The sequence below is a fragment of the Urocitellus parryii genome, chromosome 6 (assembly GCF_045843805.1).
Source record: "Urocitellus parryii isolate mUroPar1 chromosome 6, mUroPar1.hap1, whole genome shotgun sequence".
NCBI classification, from domain to species: domain Eukaryota; kingdom Metazoa; phylum Chordata; class Mammalia; order Rodentia; family Sciuridae; genus Urocitellus; species Urocitellus parryii.
In genome coordinates, this window is record NC_135536.1 from 37,542,256 (window position 1) to 37,559,548 (window position 17,293).

General features: G+C 40.6%; 1 protein-coding gene across 1 annotated transcript; it reads right to left on the minus strand.

Annotated features, from left to right (window-relative positions):
- Window positions 1-13,646: 13,646 nt before the first annotated feature.
- LOC144255428 (granzyme B-like) lies at window positions 13,647-16,965 on the minus strand. The gene is made up of 5 exons (XM_077800116.1): window positions 16,905-16,965; window positions 15,190-15,337; window positions 14,613-14,745; window positions 14,165-14,422; window positions 13,647-13,808 (listed from the first exon to the last, which is right to left on the minus strand). The coding sequence occupies exons 1-5, from the start codon at window positions 16,957-16,959 to the stop codon at window positions 13,647-13,649; spliced, it is 756 nt and encodes a 251-aa protein (XP_077656242.1). The 5' UTR covers window positions 16,960-16,965.
- Window positions 16,966-17,293: the final 328 nt, after the last annotated feature.

Below are 17,293 nucleotides of genomic sequence, written 5' to 3' on the forward strand. Positions count from 1 at the left end.
CCATTCTGAAATCCCACTACCATTTGCTACATAAATGACCCTGATGATTCCCCCTGCATGGAAAAAAAGGAAGAATCATGAACTCAGAAATATTATTTATTTGGAACATCTCTGTTCTTTTAAAAAAATTGTTCTTTTTAGTGAAACATCACAGTAGAATGTTTATTTTGACATATCATAAATATATGGATTATACCTTCCCATTTTTGTGGTTGTACATGATATGGAGTTACACAAGTCATGTATTCATATATGAACACAAGAGAGTTATGTCTAATTCATTCTACTGTCTTTCCCATTTCCCATTCCCATCTCTCCACCATAATCCCCTTTCCCCCTGACCAATAGGGTGAACCTCCACTCCTGCCTCCCCTCTGCCTATTGTGCTTCGGCATCCACATATCAGAGTGAACATTTGGCCTTTGGTTTGTTGGGATTGGCTCATTCATTAAGCATGATGGCCTCCCGTTTCATCCATTTATTGGCAAATGGCATATTTTATTTCTTCTTTATGACTGATATTCTATTGTGTATATGTACCACATTTTCTTTATCCATTCATCTATTGAAGGGTACCCAGATTGTTTTCATAGCTTAGATTTTGTGAATTGAGGTTCTGTGAACATTGATGTGACCACATCAGTATAGTATGCTGAAATTAAGTCCATTGGTTATTAAGTGAGTAGTGAGATAGCTGGGTTAAATGGTGGTTCCATTTCAAGTTTTCTGAGTAATCTCTCTACTGCTTTTCAGAGTGGTTGCACCAATTTGCAGTTCCACTAGGAATATATGAGTGTATCTTTCCCCCCACATCCTTGCTAACATTTGTTATTAGTTGTATTTTTGATTATTGCCCTTCTTCCTGGAGTGAGATAAAAATCTCAGTGTAGTTTTGATTTGCATTTCTCTAATTGCTAGTGATGTTAAACATTTTTTCATGTATTTGTTGACCATTTGTTCTTCTTCTTCTTTGAAGTGTTTGTTCAGTTCCTTTGGCCTTTTGTTGATTGGGTTATTTGTTTTTATGTTGTTAAGCTTTTTGTATTCTTTACATATCCTGGAGATTAATGCTCCATCTGAGTGCAGGTTTTAAAGATTTTCTCCTATTCTGTAGGCTCTCTCTTCACACTATTGATTGTTTCTTTTGCTGAGAAGAAGCTTTTGAGTTTGAATCCATTCCATATATTGAAGTCATATCCTAAGCCAACAGGATAAGGAATTGGGCCTGCTTTTTCTTGTATTAGGCACAGGGTCTCTGTTCTAGTCCCTATGTCTTTGATCTACTTGGAGTTTTGTGCAGAATAAGAGATAGGGGTCTAATTTCATTTTGTTACATGTGGATATCCAGTTTTCTCAGTACCATTTGTTGAAGAGGCTATCTTTTTTCAATGTATGTTTATGGTACCTTTGTCTAGTAAGTTGAGATAACTGGGTTTAGGTGGATTTATCTCTTTTTCTTCTGTCCTTGCTATTGGTCTTCATGTCTGTTTTGGTGCCAGTACCATGGTATGTTTTTAAATTCATTTTTTATTCTAATTTGGTATATACAACAGCAGAATGTATTATAATTTATGTGACACATACAGAGCAAATTTTTCATATCTCTGGTTGTATACAAAATATAGTCACACCATTTGTGTCTTCATACATGTACTTAGGGTAATGATATCCATCTCATACCACCATCTTTTCTACCTCCATGCCCCGTCCCTTTGCCTTTCACCTCTTTGTCTAGAGTTTGTCTAATCCTCCCGTGCTCTCTCCCAACCCCACTATTAATCAGCCACCTTATATCAGAGAAATATTTGGTATTTGTTGTTTTGGGATTGGCTAACTTCACTTAGCATTACATTGTCCAACAACATCCATTTACCTGTGGAATGCCATGATTTTATTCTTTTTTAATTGGTTGCTCATGACAATGCAATGATTTTGACATATCATATTTTTGAATCTAATGGGGTTTAATTTCTTATTTTTCCAAGTGTACAAGTTCCAGAATCACATCGGTTATATGGCCATGTATATACATACCGCAATACTAGTGTCTATTTTATTCTGCTGCCCTTCCTATCCCTCCTTCCCCTCCCCTTCCCTCCCATCACCTGTCTCTACCCAATCTAATGTGACACATTTCTCTCTGTTTCCCCCCCCTCACATCATCATACATGTATTATGTATAAGGATGAGGGTCTCCTTCCATCTTCTGTGGAACTCCCATTCTCCTTCCCATTCCCTCCCACCTCTCTTCCCTATTTAATGGTAATGTTCTTCTCATGCTCTTCCTCCCTACCCTATTTTGAGTCACCCCCCTTATATCAGAGAGGACATTCGGCATTTGTTTTTTAGGGTTTGGATAACTTCACTTAGCATAATCTGCTCTAATGCCATCCATTTCCCTGCAAATGGCATGATCTTGTTATTATTTAGTGCTGCGTAATATTCCATCGTGTGTAAATCCACATTTTAATCCATTCATCTATTGTAGGGCATCTAGCTTGGTTCCACAGTCTAGCTATTGTGAATTGTGTTGCTATAAACATTGATGTGGCTGTGTCCCTGTAGTATGCCCTTTTTAGGTCTTTTGGGAATATCTGAGAATGGGAATAGCTGGGTCAAATGGTGGTTTCATTCCTAGCTTTCCAAGGAATCTCCATACTGCTTTCCTATTCTGCCTGATTCCCTCTGATAGCCACACCCCCAAGAGCTGGGGAGAAAGGTTTCGGTTTTCCCTGCTGGTGGGAGGGGGAGTAGGAGGTCAGGTGCCTTTTCAGTTTCCCTGGGCTTTGATATTCATGCCCAAGGAGAGCTAGGGAGAGATTCTTTGAGTTATCCCAGCTATATGGAGGGGGGGCTTGGGGTCACACACCTGATCTGTCGCCAAACTTGCTGCCATTCATTCCCATCCGCGGAACGCTGATGACAAAGTTCTTCAATATGATGGCCGCCAGTTTCTTTGATTTGGGCTGTTTCTCCACTAAGTCTCAACTTCAGTTTTGGTCCAGTGCCTGTGGAGGCGCAAAAGCGCGGTTGGCAGATCTTCACAGGATCCCAAGTTCTGTTTCTTTGCGCTGGCAGATCTCTGAAGGGTTCATATTCCTCTAGCTGCTGCGGGTTACTGTTCAGCTGGCCAGTACCTCTGCGTACAGGGTGGATGGAGTTCTCTCCAATGTGAGCCATGTCCGTGTCCCTCAGGTGCTCAAACTCTTGCCTCAGGTTCCATGTAGACCAACTTCGCTGTATATTCCTGACAAACAGCCTCCAGCCCCTCTGAATCCACACCCTGCTGGTGCAGCAGAGCAGGTCACAAGGGTGCTCACTCCCTTCCTGCCGCCATGATCTAAATCAATTTTATTCTCTTTACCATTATATTTTTGTTACTATGGGTCTGTAGTATATAGTTTAAGTTGTATTGTGAAACCTCCAACTTCACTTTTCTGTGGAAGATTGCTTTGGCTATTTTTGTCCTCTTATTTTTTCAATGAAATTTATATCTGCTTTTTCTATTTCTATGAAGAATATCATTGAAACCTTAATTGGAATTGCATTAAATCTGTATAGTGCTTTTGGTAGTAGGGCCATTTTGAAACATTAATTTCTTTCTTTAGTGTTCTATAGTTTTCATTGTAGAAATCTTTCATCTGTTTTGTTCGATTGATTCCCAGATACTTTATTTTAGTTTTTTTTTTATGGCAGTTGTGAATGTGACAGTTTTCTCAATTGACTTATCACTGATGTATTGTAACACGTTTGATTTATGGGATGTTAATTTGATGTCTTGCTACTTTGCTGAATTTTTTTGTGAGTTTTAGAGGTTTTTTTGGTGGAGTTTTTTGGTTTCTTAAACATAGAATCATGTTGTCAGCAAATGGGGATAGTTTGAGTGCTTCTTTTCCTATTTTATCCCTTTAATTTCTTTTCTCTGTTTTATTCATCTGGCTAGAGTTTCCAGGACTATGTTAAATAGAAATAGTGAAAGAGGGCATCTCTGCTTTGTTACAGTTTTGGGAGGGAAAGCTGTCAATTTTTTTTTTTGATTTAGAATGATGTTGGCCTTGGGTTTAGTGCAGATAGCTTTCATAATGTTGAGGTGTGTCCTTCTATTTCTAGTTTTTCTTGTGTTTGGAGCATGAATGCATGCTGTATTTTGTCAAATGCTTTTTCAGCATCAATTGAGATAATCATGTGATTCTTCTCTTTAAGTCTCTTGATGTGATTAATGATCTTTGTATTGATTTCCATATGTTGAACCAACCTTGCATCCCTGGGACGAACCCCACTTGATAGTTGTGCACTAGCTTTTTAATATGTTCTCTGATGTGATTTTCCAGTATTTCATTAAGAATTTTTGCATCTATGTTCATCAGGGGGATATCGATTTGAATTTTCTTTCCTTGATATGTCTTTGTCTGGTTTTGGCATCAGGGTGTTACTAGTTTCACAGAATGAGTTTGGAAGTGTTCCCTCATTTTCTCTTTCATGGAATAATTAGAGGAGGATTGGTTTTAACTCTTCTTTGAGGGTCTGTAGACCTCAGCTGAGAATCTGTCTGGTCCTGGGCTTGTCTTTCTTGGTAGGCTTTTGGTGGAACATTCAATTTTCTTGCTTGAAATGGATCTATTTAAATTTCCTATGTCCTCCTGATTCAATCTGGGTAGATAATATGTCGATATAGATTTTTCCATGTCTTCAAGATTTTCTATTTTATTAGAGTATAAATTTTTAAGATAGATTGTGATTTTCATCTGTATTTCAGTAGTGTCTAGTGTGATATTTCCATTTTCATGGTGAATTTTAGTAATTTGAGTTTTCTCTTTCTTTCCCTTTGTTAGCTTGGCTAAGGTTTATCAATGTTATTGATTTTTATTTGGTCTATTTTAGAGGAGAATCCATATGCTGCTGATAAGAAATTATATTCTCTTGTTGAAGGATGAAATATTCTTTATATGTCAGTTAAGTTAAATTATTGATTGTATAATTGAGTTCTATAGTTTCTTTGTTCAGCTTTTGTTGGGAAGATCTATCTAGCGATGAAAGAGGTGTGTTAGCGTCATCCAAAATTATTGTGTTGTGGTCTATTTAACTCTTGAACTTGAGAAGAGTTTGATCAATGCAGATGGTCCATTGTTTGGGGCATATATATTCATAATTGTTAAGTCTTGTTGGTGTATAGTTCCCTTGAGCAGTATGTAGTGTTTTTCTTTATCCTTTTTGATTAACTTTAATTGGAAGTCTACTTTATTTTTTTATGAGGATGGAAACCTCTGCTTGCTTCTGCAGTCCATGTGAGTGGTATGATTTTTCCCAACCTTTCATCTTCAGTCTGAGAATGTCTTTTCCTATGAGATGAGTCTCTTGGAGGCAGCATAATGTTGGTTTTTTAAAAAAATAATCCAATCTGCAAGTCTATTTCTTTTGATTGCTGGGTTTAGGCCATTAACATTGAGGATTATTATTGAGACATGATTTGTATTCTCAGCCATTTTTGTTTATTTTTGGTATTTAACATGACTTGCTTTCTCCTCTGATTATATTTTCCTTTTGTGTGGATCTCCCTCTGCTGATTTTCATCATTGTTTCTCATTTCCTCTTTTTGGAATATGCTGCTGAGGATGTTCTGTAGTGCAGGCTTTCTAGTTTCTTTTAACTTTTTTATTATCATGGAAGGTTTTTATTTCGTTATCAAATCTAAAGCTTAGTTTTGCTGGATATAAGATTCTTGTTTGGCATCCATTTTCTTTCAGAGCTTGATATATGTTTTTCCATGATCTCCTGGCTTTGAGGGTGTGGGTTGAAAAATCTGCTGATATATGAATTGGTATCCCCCTATATGTGATCTGATTCCTCTCTCTTGTGGCTTTTAAGATTCTATCCTTATTCTGCATGCTAGGCATTTTCCTTATAATGTGCCTTGGTATAGATCTGTTGTAATTTTGTACATTTAGTATCCTGTAAGCCTCTTGTATTTTGTTTTCCATTCACTCTTCATGCTTAAGAAATTTTCTGATATTACTTCTTTGAAGAGGTTATGCATTCCTTTGGTTTGAAACTCTGTGCCTTCCTCTATCCCAATAACTCTTAGATTTGATCTTTTGATGCTGTCCCATAATTCTTGGATGTTCTGTTCATGGTTTCTTACTATCTTCACTGTATGATCAAATTTATTTTCCAGATTGTATACTTTGTCTTCATTATCTGATGTTCTTTTTTCCAAGTGATGTAATCTGTTAGTTATGCTTTCTATTGAGTTTTTTATTTGATTTATTGTATCCTTAATTTCAATGATTTCTGATTTTTTTCAGAGTCTCTATCTCTCTCTTGAAGTAATCTTTTGCTACCTGTATTTGCTCTCTTATGTCTTTGTTGGAGTGATCATTTTTTGCCTGTAATTGTTCCTTAAGGTCAATCTTTAATTCACAGGTCATTTTAAGTATGAACTTCTGAACTTCTTCTCTGACATTTTATCAACTTCACTGTCCTTGGGATATGTTATTATAGTATCCTGATTTGTTTGGGGCACTTTCCAACCCTGTTTTTCCTGTTGTCTATGTGTCTTCCTTTCTTGCAGTGTGGATCTGAGATGTTACAGTTTCTACCCTATATTCTTGTAGTACCCATGCAGATTTTCTGTATCTCACATTGATGTTTGGCTTCCATACCCTGCTGGTGTTCCTCAATGTATGCTACTGCATGTAAAGTTGGTGGTGGCAATAGCAGAGGTAACTTGAGATAATCGTTAAGGTGCCCCAAGATGGAAGCAATGTCTTACAGAGGTGGGGCTGAAAACGTGGACCTCACACTTATTTTGGGATGCCTGCTCTGAGATGCAGCTGCTTCTAGGCTATGTGTGTTGTCCAAAAGTTAGGGGCTACTCTGTAGGGAAGGCTCTGGTGATGACCGCAGTGTCCCAAGGTGGAAGTGGGTTAGGCTTAGGCTCCTAGGTATGTGTGGGGAGGGCGAACTTGGACCTACCCTGGACTTGGATTCTTCACAAGTCAGTGTGGATGTATCTGGGCTGGGCCTGGACTCCTGTGGTAGTCTGCTGGTTGGAAGAGTCGGTCCTGTGCCAGAGTCTGGGCTCTGGTCGGTGCCTGCTGGTGGAGGGGTTGACACAGGCCACCTATGTGGGTACGTTTGCATATATTTGTTGATGGATTGTATTTGTTCTCCTGTGAAGAGGCTGTTTAATTCCTTAGCTCATTTTGTAATTGGATTATTTGTGGTTTTGGTGTTAAGTTTTTTGAGTTCTTTATATATTAGAGAATTAATACTTTATCTGAGGTGCATGTGGTAAAGATTTTCTCCCAGTCTGTAGCCTCTCTTCTCAATTTACTGATTGTTCTTTTGCTGAGAAGAAGCTTTTTAATTTGAATCAATTTCATTTATTGATTCTTGATTTTACTTCATTCCCTTTAGAAGGATTGTTAAGGAAGTCAGATTCTAGGTTGACATAATAAAGATTTGGGCCTGTTTTTTCTTCTATTAGGTGCAGAGTCTCTGTTCTAGTGCCTAAGTCTTTGATCCACTTTCAGTTGATTTTTGTGCAGGCTGAGAGAGAGGTTTAATTTCACTTTGCTACATATGGATTTCTGGTTTTGCCAGCACCATGTGTTGAAGAGGCTATGTTTTCTCCAGTGAATATTTTTGTCACCTTTTTCTAGTATGACATAACTATGTTTATATGGGTTTGTCTCTGTGTCCTCTATTCTGTACCGGTGGACTAAGAATTTTTTAATCTCCTCTCTGATGTCTTCTGCTATCCATTGTTCATTCAATAAGTTATTATGTATTCACCAGGTGTTGGAGGAGCTTTTATTTTTTAATTTATCATTGATTTCTAGTTTCATTCCATTTTGATTAGATAGAATTCTGATTAGCATTGGTATTTTTTGTATTTGCTGAGAATTACTTTGTGGCATAATAAATGGTCTGTTTTAGAGGCAGATCTATGTGCTACTGAGAAGAAAGTATATTTAGTTTTTGTGGATGAAATATACAAGTGAAACAGTCTTGGAGTAGAATATACCCAAGGGGACTCAAATTGGAGGGGTGAAGGGGAGCCCAGTTCACTTCTCCTTTGTGTCTGGCAGCTCATGTGCCCAGTTGGTGTAGGATGGGAATCTGAGTGTGTGTGGGGGGAATAAGTACACTTACAAAATAAGCCTGGGAAGGCTGTGCCCCTGGTCTGCAGTGAGTGGAGGACCAGCCCCTTAACCCCACAGTTGTTTTACTTTGGAGGTTCCTGAGAAACAAACTCATACAGAGATGGGCTACTGTCAAGCCCTAGGGAGAAGTGGAATAATCTCTTGAAAGCAAGCCTCCCCCAACAAAGGCCCTGAGGCCTGATTAGACCCCAATGCCACCTGCTGGAACTCCCCTCATAAAATGTGGCAGAATAATTGTATCCTGGGAGGAGACTGAACAAGTCCAAATGGATGAAATGTTAACTGACAGAACATCCTAACCCATCTTAACTCACACTGGTGAGAAGGAAAGCTGAATCTTATATCAAACAGCTTCAATCTTAATCTGCTCCAATTGGAAACCATAGAGCAATACAAAAATCTCCAACCCTTGCCATATCAGCACATAGCTCAAGAAGAAACAGAAACAAAGATTGTTGGAAATGGACAGTGACCACCCAATATGGTCAACTATTTTGACCGTCTCAGTGGAGATATTTCCTTCATTCCTTTGAGATCATTATTTGTTTATTTCTAATACTTCTCATGTGTTTGTGTGTGTGTGTGTGTGTGTGTGTGTGTGTGTGCGCACGCATGCCTAAGTGTGAAATCTGGCTGTGCTGATGGTTAGGAACATAAGTATTTTTTTTCTTTCATTTTGAGGATTTTCAATTATAATGTTCTGTAATATTATCTTTTGAGGGTTTAGGCTTTTTATTATATATTATGGTTTGGTTTGTATTATTTTCATGTTTGTTTCTTTTTCTCTCTTACCTTCTCCTGCTAATGGCTAAATTCTATTTTTCTCTCTCCCTCTCTCCCATTACTTTGCTGCTTCAATTTTCCCCTTGTCTCACTTAAACATCACATGCTACAACTCTTCTGCATTCTCTCTGTTCACTTTTTGAAACTGGGCAGTCCTTTCTAATTTACCCATGCGTTTTCTTTCCCCCAAAGTGTATTTTTACCATCTTTCAAAACTAATTGTCTTATATAACTCTGGCCACCTCCATTAGTGCTGATATAATCATTACTGCTGTGGATGATATAGTTGACACCTGCTGTTTTCTTTAAAACAAAATAAAGTTTATGATTATTTTAACAGTTGACAACTGCTGAACCCCCCATCACTCCAACATCACACCAACAGTGATTCAGTTGAGGAAGAAATCATGAAAGTAATCCCATTCATAGTAACTTCAAAAAATTAATCTAGGGCTGGGGATGTGGCTCAAGTGGTAGCGCGCTCGCCTGGCATGCGTGCGGCCAGGGTTCGATCCTCAGCACCACATACCAACAAAGATGTTGTGTCCGCCGAGAACTAAAAAATAAATATTAAAAAAAATTAATCTAACTAAAAGCACATATAAGGAGGGAAAAGAGCCTGGCAAATTATAGAACACCAAAGCAAGGAATTGAAGATGACCTTAAAAGATGAAAAAAACATGCCATCTTGAATATGCAGAATCAATATTATCAAAATGGCCAAAATACCAAGAGCAATATACAGATTCATTTCAATCATCATCAAAATATTAATACTTCAGCACGTAGTTGCTGCCACCAACTTCCTTAATAAGACCCCCAGTGAATAATTCTTCACAGTATTAGAAAAATAATTCTTAAATTCAACTGGAACCATCAGAGACCCAGAATAGCCAAAGCAATAGTACGCAAGAAAAATAAAGCATGAGGTATTACAATACCTGATCTGTAATTAAATACAAAATTGTAGTAACAAAAATAGCATGGTATTGGCATAAAATAGACATGAAGACCAATGGAGCAGAATAGAAGACCCAGAGAGATATTCACATACCCATAGCTGTCTGATATTTGACAAAGGCACCTAAAATGCCTCTTGGAGAAAAGACATCCTGTTAAAAATGGAAACCTTATGTTGTGCAGAAGCTTTTCAGTTTGCTGGCATCCCATCCGATGTTGTGTTCAACTACAGCTAAAAAGAAAAAAAAAATGGATACACTATAGGGATACAATCACATCAAAGGTTATAGCAGCACAATGCAAAATAGCCAAATGTTGGGATCAACATAAAACCTGTCAGTAGATGAATGGATTCAGAAATTCTGGTATATATATATTCAGTGGAGTTTGACTCAGCCATAACTATCTGAAGAAAAATGAGATTAGATTTTCTCTCACACCATGCACAAAGCTCATATTGAAATTGATCAAAGACTAGGAATTAGACCAGAAACTGTACAACTGCTGGAAAATAAAACATAGGGTCAATACTTCAGCATGCAGTTGCTGGCATCAACTTCCTTAATAAGACCTCAGTGAATAAGAAAAAAAAAGTTTCAAAAGTGGGATGCCATCAAACTGAAAAGCTTCTGCACAGAATAGGAAATGATTAAGAGTGTGAAGAGTGAGCTGACAGAATAGGAGAAAATCCTGGCCCACTAATCCTCCAATAGGGGATTAATATCCAGAATATAAAAAGAACTTTGCCTTAACACACAATGCCCCCACCCCCACCCCCACAACATATCTAATCAATAAATGGGCAAAAGAACAAAATGGAAGTTTCTCAAAAAAAGAAAAACAAATGGACAACAAATATATGAAAAAATGTTCACCATTTTTAGACTCAGGGAAATCAAATCCAAACTATTCTATGATTTCATCTGACTCTAGTGAGGTTGGCAATGATCAAGAATATGAACAACAATAAATGTTGGCAAGGTTATGGGCAGAAAGGAACACTTGTATGTTGTTGGTGGCATGGCAGACCAGTACAACCACTCTGGAAAGAAGGATGGTGACTCCTCAAGAAACTAGGGATAGAACCCTATCCTAGGGATAGATCCAGCTATCCTGCTTCTTGCTATTTTCCCAAAAGACAGAATAGATATACTGGGCCTGGGATTGTGACTAGTGATCGAGCACTCACCTAGTATGTATGAGGCGCTGGGTTTGATCTTCAGCACCATATAAAAAGGTAAATAAATAAAGCAAAGGTATTGTGTTCAACTACAACTAAAAAAAGAAAAAGGAAAAAAATGGATACACTATAGCGATACAATCACCTCAAAGGTTATAGCAGCACAATGCAAAATAGCCAAATATTGGGATCAACACAAATACCTGTCAGTAGATGAATGGATTGTGAAATTGTGGTATATATATTCAGTATAGTTTGAATCAGCCATAAAAAAGAATAAAATTATAGCCAGTAATGGAAGGAAATGGAGAATATCATGCTAAGTGGAAATAAGCCAAATTTTGCATCCAAATGTTGAACGCTTTCTCTCTTGTGCTGAAACTAGAGTAAAATTAAGGAAAGCAGAGGGAGGAATAGCTATTATAAAGAACCAATCAAATATAATAAGCACGTCAATTATACCAATAAATAATTTGGTTAATTATACTAATTAATTAATTAATTAAATTTAATCATTACTAATTAAATTTAATTAATTAATAGATGAACAAAAGGAAATCAAATAGAATAGAAGAAGGCAAATGGGGGAGGAGAGAATGGGAAGAAAAATATGGGAGTGACAGGGTTGGCCTTATGAACCAAAATTGATTTTCAGGTATGTGTGAGTTTGTCAGATGAACCCACATACTATGTATAAAGCTGCAATAAAATATATTAAAAAAAAGATTAGAGGAAGCTTACATTTTTTTAAGCATACCTAAGCCTGCCTATCTTGGTTCAATTTTGGGTGTGGCCAGGTCTTAGTAATAACTAGGGTAACTTTTCATACTGGCCCAGGCTTAAAGTTAGACCCCAGACTTCAGAAAAAGATAAAATATGTTCGATGTTTGAGTTTCTGTACAAGCTCCTTTTCCATGCCATTGTTAAATCAAGATAGGTGTGTTCCACTCTAGTACTCCTCCCTAACTTCCTCCTGCCTCCTGGGAGGGATGCTCTTTCTTTTAATATTTATTTTTTTGTTTTAGTGGACACAATATATTTATTTTATTTTTATGTGGTGCTGAGGATCAAACAGAGTGCCTCATGCATGCTAGATGAGTACTCAACCACTGAGCCACAACCCCAACCCCAGGGGAGTACTCTTAAGCACTGACAAACTAGAAAATCTCTATTTTCTCTAAACCTCATAAACAGCAGTTCTTAGGTCTGCTATGATAATGTGCTCAAAAACTGTACCATGTAACATCAGGACAATTCAAATGAGTTTTATTATCTCGACAAGCACATGCCTTTGATTTTTGTAAATTAAACTTAGATCCAGGCCTGGAAAGCCACAGAAGGAAGTGACCTGCAAATCAGATAAACCACATGGATTCCATGATGACTGCTGATTTGCAGGGATCCTGTTGCCTGGCACGAAGTATTTGCCCAATGAGCATTGATGTATTGGTTGATGGCAGAATGCTGCTTCTGTCCTGCTACAGAGGCAGACTTTCTCACATTGATGGACATTATAGTCCAGGGTACCAATCAGTGAGCTTGGTCCAGAGGCCAGGCTTTCAGTGGTATCCAAAGGAAGAGCCTGCAAGGGATCAGGCTGCCGAGTGTGACCTGTCTTTGGCTCTGAGCTCAGGAGCAAGAATCCTCTGCATGGGAGGACTGACATGGCCTTGACCAGGTGAAAGCTCTGGACTAGAGTTCTGAGGACATTCCCAGCTTCCTGGTCCTTCATGAATAGGGCAGAAGGTGAGCTAGTGCTCAAGATCCATTAAGGATGAGAATCTTGGTGAACACAGATAGAAAGGGTTCCATGGAACCTGGACATGGGAGGTGGAGAGAAGCTGGCTCAGACTAAGACGGAAGATCATTTGGGATTGTGGGAGGATGGGCTGACGGGAGACCAGACACTGCACTGGGCTCTGGCCCCATGACAGGGCCATGACAGACACTTAAGGTGCATCTGGGGACACAGAATATTTTTCTTGAAATTCTTCATGCTTCCAAGCTGCCAGGTGTGCTGATTTGGAGAGGGAGCCCTGCATGAATCACACCTTTCCAAAAGGCTCCTACCCTTTTCCACCAGGTGGGAAATACAATTCCCTTTATAAATCTGGGGTCTTTTGTGTTTTAATAGCGGCTCACAAGCAAGGTAGGGTTAGGGTGTAGGGACAGAATGATGTAAGATGGCATTGTAGGAATGAGTTTTGTCTAGAGAAGGTCCTTTTTTTCCTGGGTAGCTTAAACTCAACCTGCTGCAGGGAGCTGGCATTGGGACAGGTAATTTGGAGCCAGTATCAACACAGTGTGGTTTTGTATTCTAGAGGTGGAAGGTGGAGTGTGCCTGAGGGGAAGCTTGTAAGGAATCATAAATGTAAACAGATCCTGCTGGACATACAGTCAGAACCTTACAGAATGCTATGCTGGTGAAGAAAGGAGGAATCTAGCACTTCTGTTCTAGAGATGAAAGTTTATTAAGCACCAGTCTCCCCTCGCCTCCTCCATCCAGTGCACTTTGGGCCTTTGTACAAGAGAAGATGAAGATCAGTTCTGGAGGCCTCTCAGTCTGGTCCCTGGAGTTTGAAGGATTTCATTGTTTTTTCAATCCAGAGCCTAAAGCTTGAGATTCTGGTGTAGACACGTGGAGGTATCCCCTTCTTTTTCCCAAAGGACACAATGCCCTGGGCCACATTTTTACACACAAGGGGCCCCCCAGAGTCTCCCTGTGGGCAGAAAAAAACACCATTAGCTGGCCTCCTCCAATTCTCACACCTGGCCTCTCCACTGGGAGTGGACACTTTGTTTGTGAATTCAGAAATAGGGCAGTCCTCATTCAGTCCAGGGGCGGGGGTCCTCAGACTGATCCTGACTACTCCTTCCAGTTGACTAAGGCCTCTCCTCCCCCAGTAAGTCTTTTTCCATGAAGTGACCAATGACATTCAGTTTCCACTGACCCCAGGACCAGAGACTGAATTGGTGAAAGGCTGAGTACATAGGGGCATGAGTAGTTCCCTTTGCCCTGGTTCTCCTCAAACTCTGCTGTGCCCAAGGCAGGGAATGGTTAAAGCCGGTGACTCACCTTAAAAGAAGTCTTGTTCTCCTTTGGATTCCCCACACACATCTGGATGGCGGAGTTGTATAATATTTTGAAACGAGAGAGACATTCCTTGTCCTTTTGGATTTCAAGCTGTACCTCATGCAGTTTTGTTGTGGATGTATTTTGGCCAATGAGTCCCCATCCAGCCACAGTGCACACCATCCCTGGTGTAACCTGGGATTTTCTTGAGGGTAATTTGAGGAGGCTCACCTCAGCAGTCAGCTTGGCCTTCTTTTCCAACTAAAAGGAGATAAAGGCAATTTTTTTCAACAAATAGTGCACAAAACTCCAAATAGTAATGGGGTTGCCTTCTTCATGGCATTGGGACAAGTGAAGGCTTCATTTTAGGAAGCATGGTTGGACAGAAGGACAGCAGATTTAATCCTCCAGGATTGAAGTGTGCGAGACCCATTGGAATGGCATTCCTCACCTGCAGTAACATGATGTCATTGAAATAGTTGCTGTTGTAATCTGGGTGGGGGAGGGCTTTTTTTACAGGGATGATCTGCTGGGTCCTCTCATTGTCTTTGATGTTGTGGGCCCCCAGGATGACAGTGATGGATCTGCTCCTAGAGAAGACAGGGAGGTAGAGTCACAGGGGCTACAGCTCAGGATCCCTGAAGGAAAATGGTTACTCAGGGTTGGGCAGGGTGGAGTTGGGAGGACGTGTAGGGGACAGGACTCTGGGCTGGGCATCTCTGCCCTTTGCTAACCTGGCATCCAGGACTGGTGCAGTTCCTGGAGCAGATGGAGGGTGCTCAAATTATGCATAGAGCTCAAGTGTCTCCAGGTTAGACTCTGAAATTCTCACATGTGCACTCTGGGCTCTTGGGAAAAACCCACCTCCTTCCCATCCAGCCTTGATCCATGTTCTCCTTTTGTATAACAAGCCACCTGCACTGACCTGCTCCTCTCTTCCCATAGCTTACCTGCCCTCCACAGAGTCTTGTCTTCAGGCCCAAAATAGAGGATTCCCTGTGGGGTTTTCTTTAGATGTGTGAACTCACCTTTTCCAGCAGTGGGCTGCTGTCAGGACAAAGTCCTCACGTACAAGGAAACCCCCACATCGTTTTGTTTTAGTTAGAGTCTTGATCCGAAGAAGTGCCATGTAGGGATGGGAATGAGGCACAGCTTCCCGGCCCCCGATGATTTTCCCTGAAAGAAAGGTTCTGTCCTGCCCTTGGTGCTCATGGAGCCAAAGGCTGAAGAGAGGAGACTGGGATCAACTCCAGGGAGGGAAGGATTGAGTGTGGTGGTGTTACCATCTAGGGGTGCGGGGTTCATTGTCCTTGCTCAGCAAAGAATTGAAGAAACGGACACAGATATATGAAGCAAGCAGCAGGTTTATTGACAAAGGGACAGAGAGATGGCTCTGAAGAGAAATGCCCCAGTGCTGGTATCTGGTGTGGGAGTTTTGGTTTGTTTTTTTTATGGTCTCTGGAATTTCCTCCTGTCTTTATCATGTCCACTGTTCACCCTCTGCTCACTATTATTGATTGTGTCTTCTCTGTCCTTGCTTCTCTTTTAGTTTTTCAACTGGATCCTCCTTTAGGAACATGAATATAAAGTGTCTGATTGGGTACTGCCTTGTGTCCTCAACCACTTTCATCAAGCAGAAAGTTGACCTCACCAAAGACCCTCTCCATGCTCCGTTGTTCTGGCCCTGCCCCTGATCTCCTTGCTTGCCTGGCTCTGAAGCCCTAGAGGCAGGGTCTAAGTAGACAGCAGCAACAAACATGGGGCCCTGAGTGTGCTCCTGGCAGCATTCCTGGCTCGAAGAGTGACCCACAAGACTCAGATACTCCCTCTGACCAAGAGCAGGGCAGTCCTTGCTCTGTAATTCCCGCTTCAGATGTCAATGTTGACTGACAGGATTTGAGTTTGGAACAAGTAGCAACGTCCCCACAGATCCTGGTCAGTCCTTTCTCTGAAGTGTCCCAGAATCTTCTTTCCCCACTTGTTTCCCCTTTAGTTCCCACTGAGCTCCTACTGGGTTCTGCACATAAATTCAGGATGCTGAGTCATGTTTGATGTTTGTCTGCTGGAGCCAGTAGGTGCCCAGTAAAGGTCTTGGCTGTGTGAGGGAATGGCTCCTGAGTATCCTGTGGCTGAGATCGGAGGGGTAGTGCTGGTGAGATTTTGAGCACCAGGGATGATGGGGTCTGACAAAGCCATTGCACCCATCCGAAACTGAAAATGAACTGAGAGAACATGGGGCTGAACCAAGGCACACATATCTGTTAAGGGATGAGAATGCCCACAATTCTGAGATCAAATGGATCTTTAGCTTCATTCCTGGGCAGTGTGAGAATGACAAATTTGGAGAAGCAGGTGGATATTGAAGGTAGATATTAAGATTTTAATTTAAAAACATAGTGGGCTTTACCTTGATTACAGAAGCCAGCTCCTTTCTCTCAGCTGCCTTTTCTTGGGGAATTGGTTATTTGTTTTTTCATATGTCTTTGTGAAAGGGCCTGCTTTCCAGATATAAAGGTTATAGCTGGGAAAGGGGAAGGTGGCCACTGACTCTCATGAAAACCAGCCTTCTGCCCTGCTCCTCCTTTGTGCTCCCATCCCCATGAGGCCCGCCAGTCTTTGGGTGAGGTTCACCTTGCTAAGCCGAAAGTTACTGGAGGTGCACCTAAGCCGGAATGGTGGGGTGAAGCATATGAGCAGGGCTGAGCTTGGGGTTGGGCTTCAGTTGTTGGGGATAGTCACTCACCTGCCTCTGTCCTTGGGCACAGAAGAAAGACCAACAGGAGCAGGAGTGGCTTCATCTTCCCAGGAAGGCCTCTCTGATCAAAGATGTTGGTGCGTCCTCCTGGTCTTTAAACTCTCAGTGTTCTCTTCTGGTGTGTGGGGGCTTTTTCCTCTGAGATGATCTCACCCTTGCCTCACTGTCTGATCAAGATCTGATGGTTATGTTAGACTTTAGCCATGGCTTAGCTCCCACCACTCTTGATTCAGTGCTGACCACAGAAGCAGAAAACAGGAACCTATGGTCACAAGATGGGGTGCTATAGGTGCTAAACATTGGCCATAGTGAGTCCTGTGGTCTCAGAAATATGCTCATTTCCTTGGTTCTCTTTGAATGGTGATCATGGAAAGATG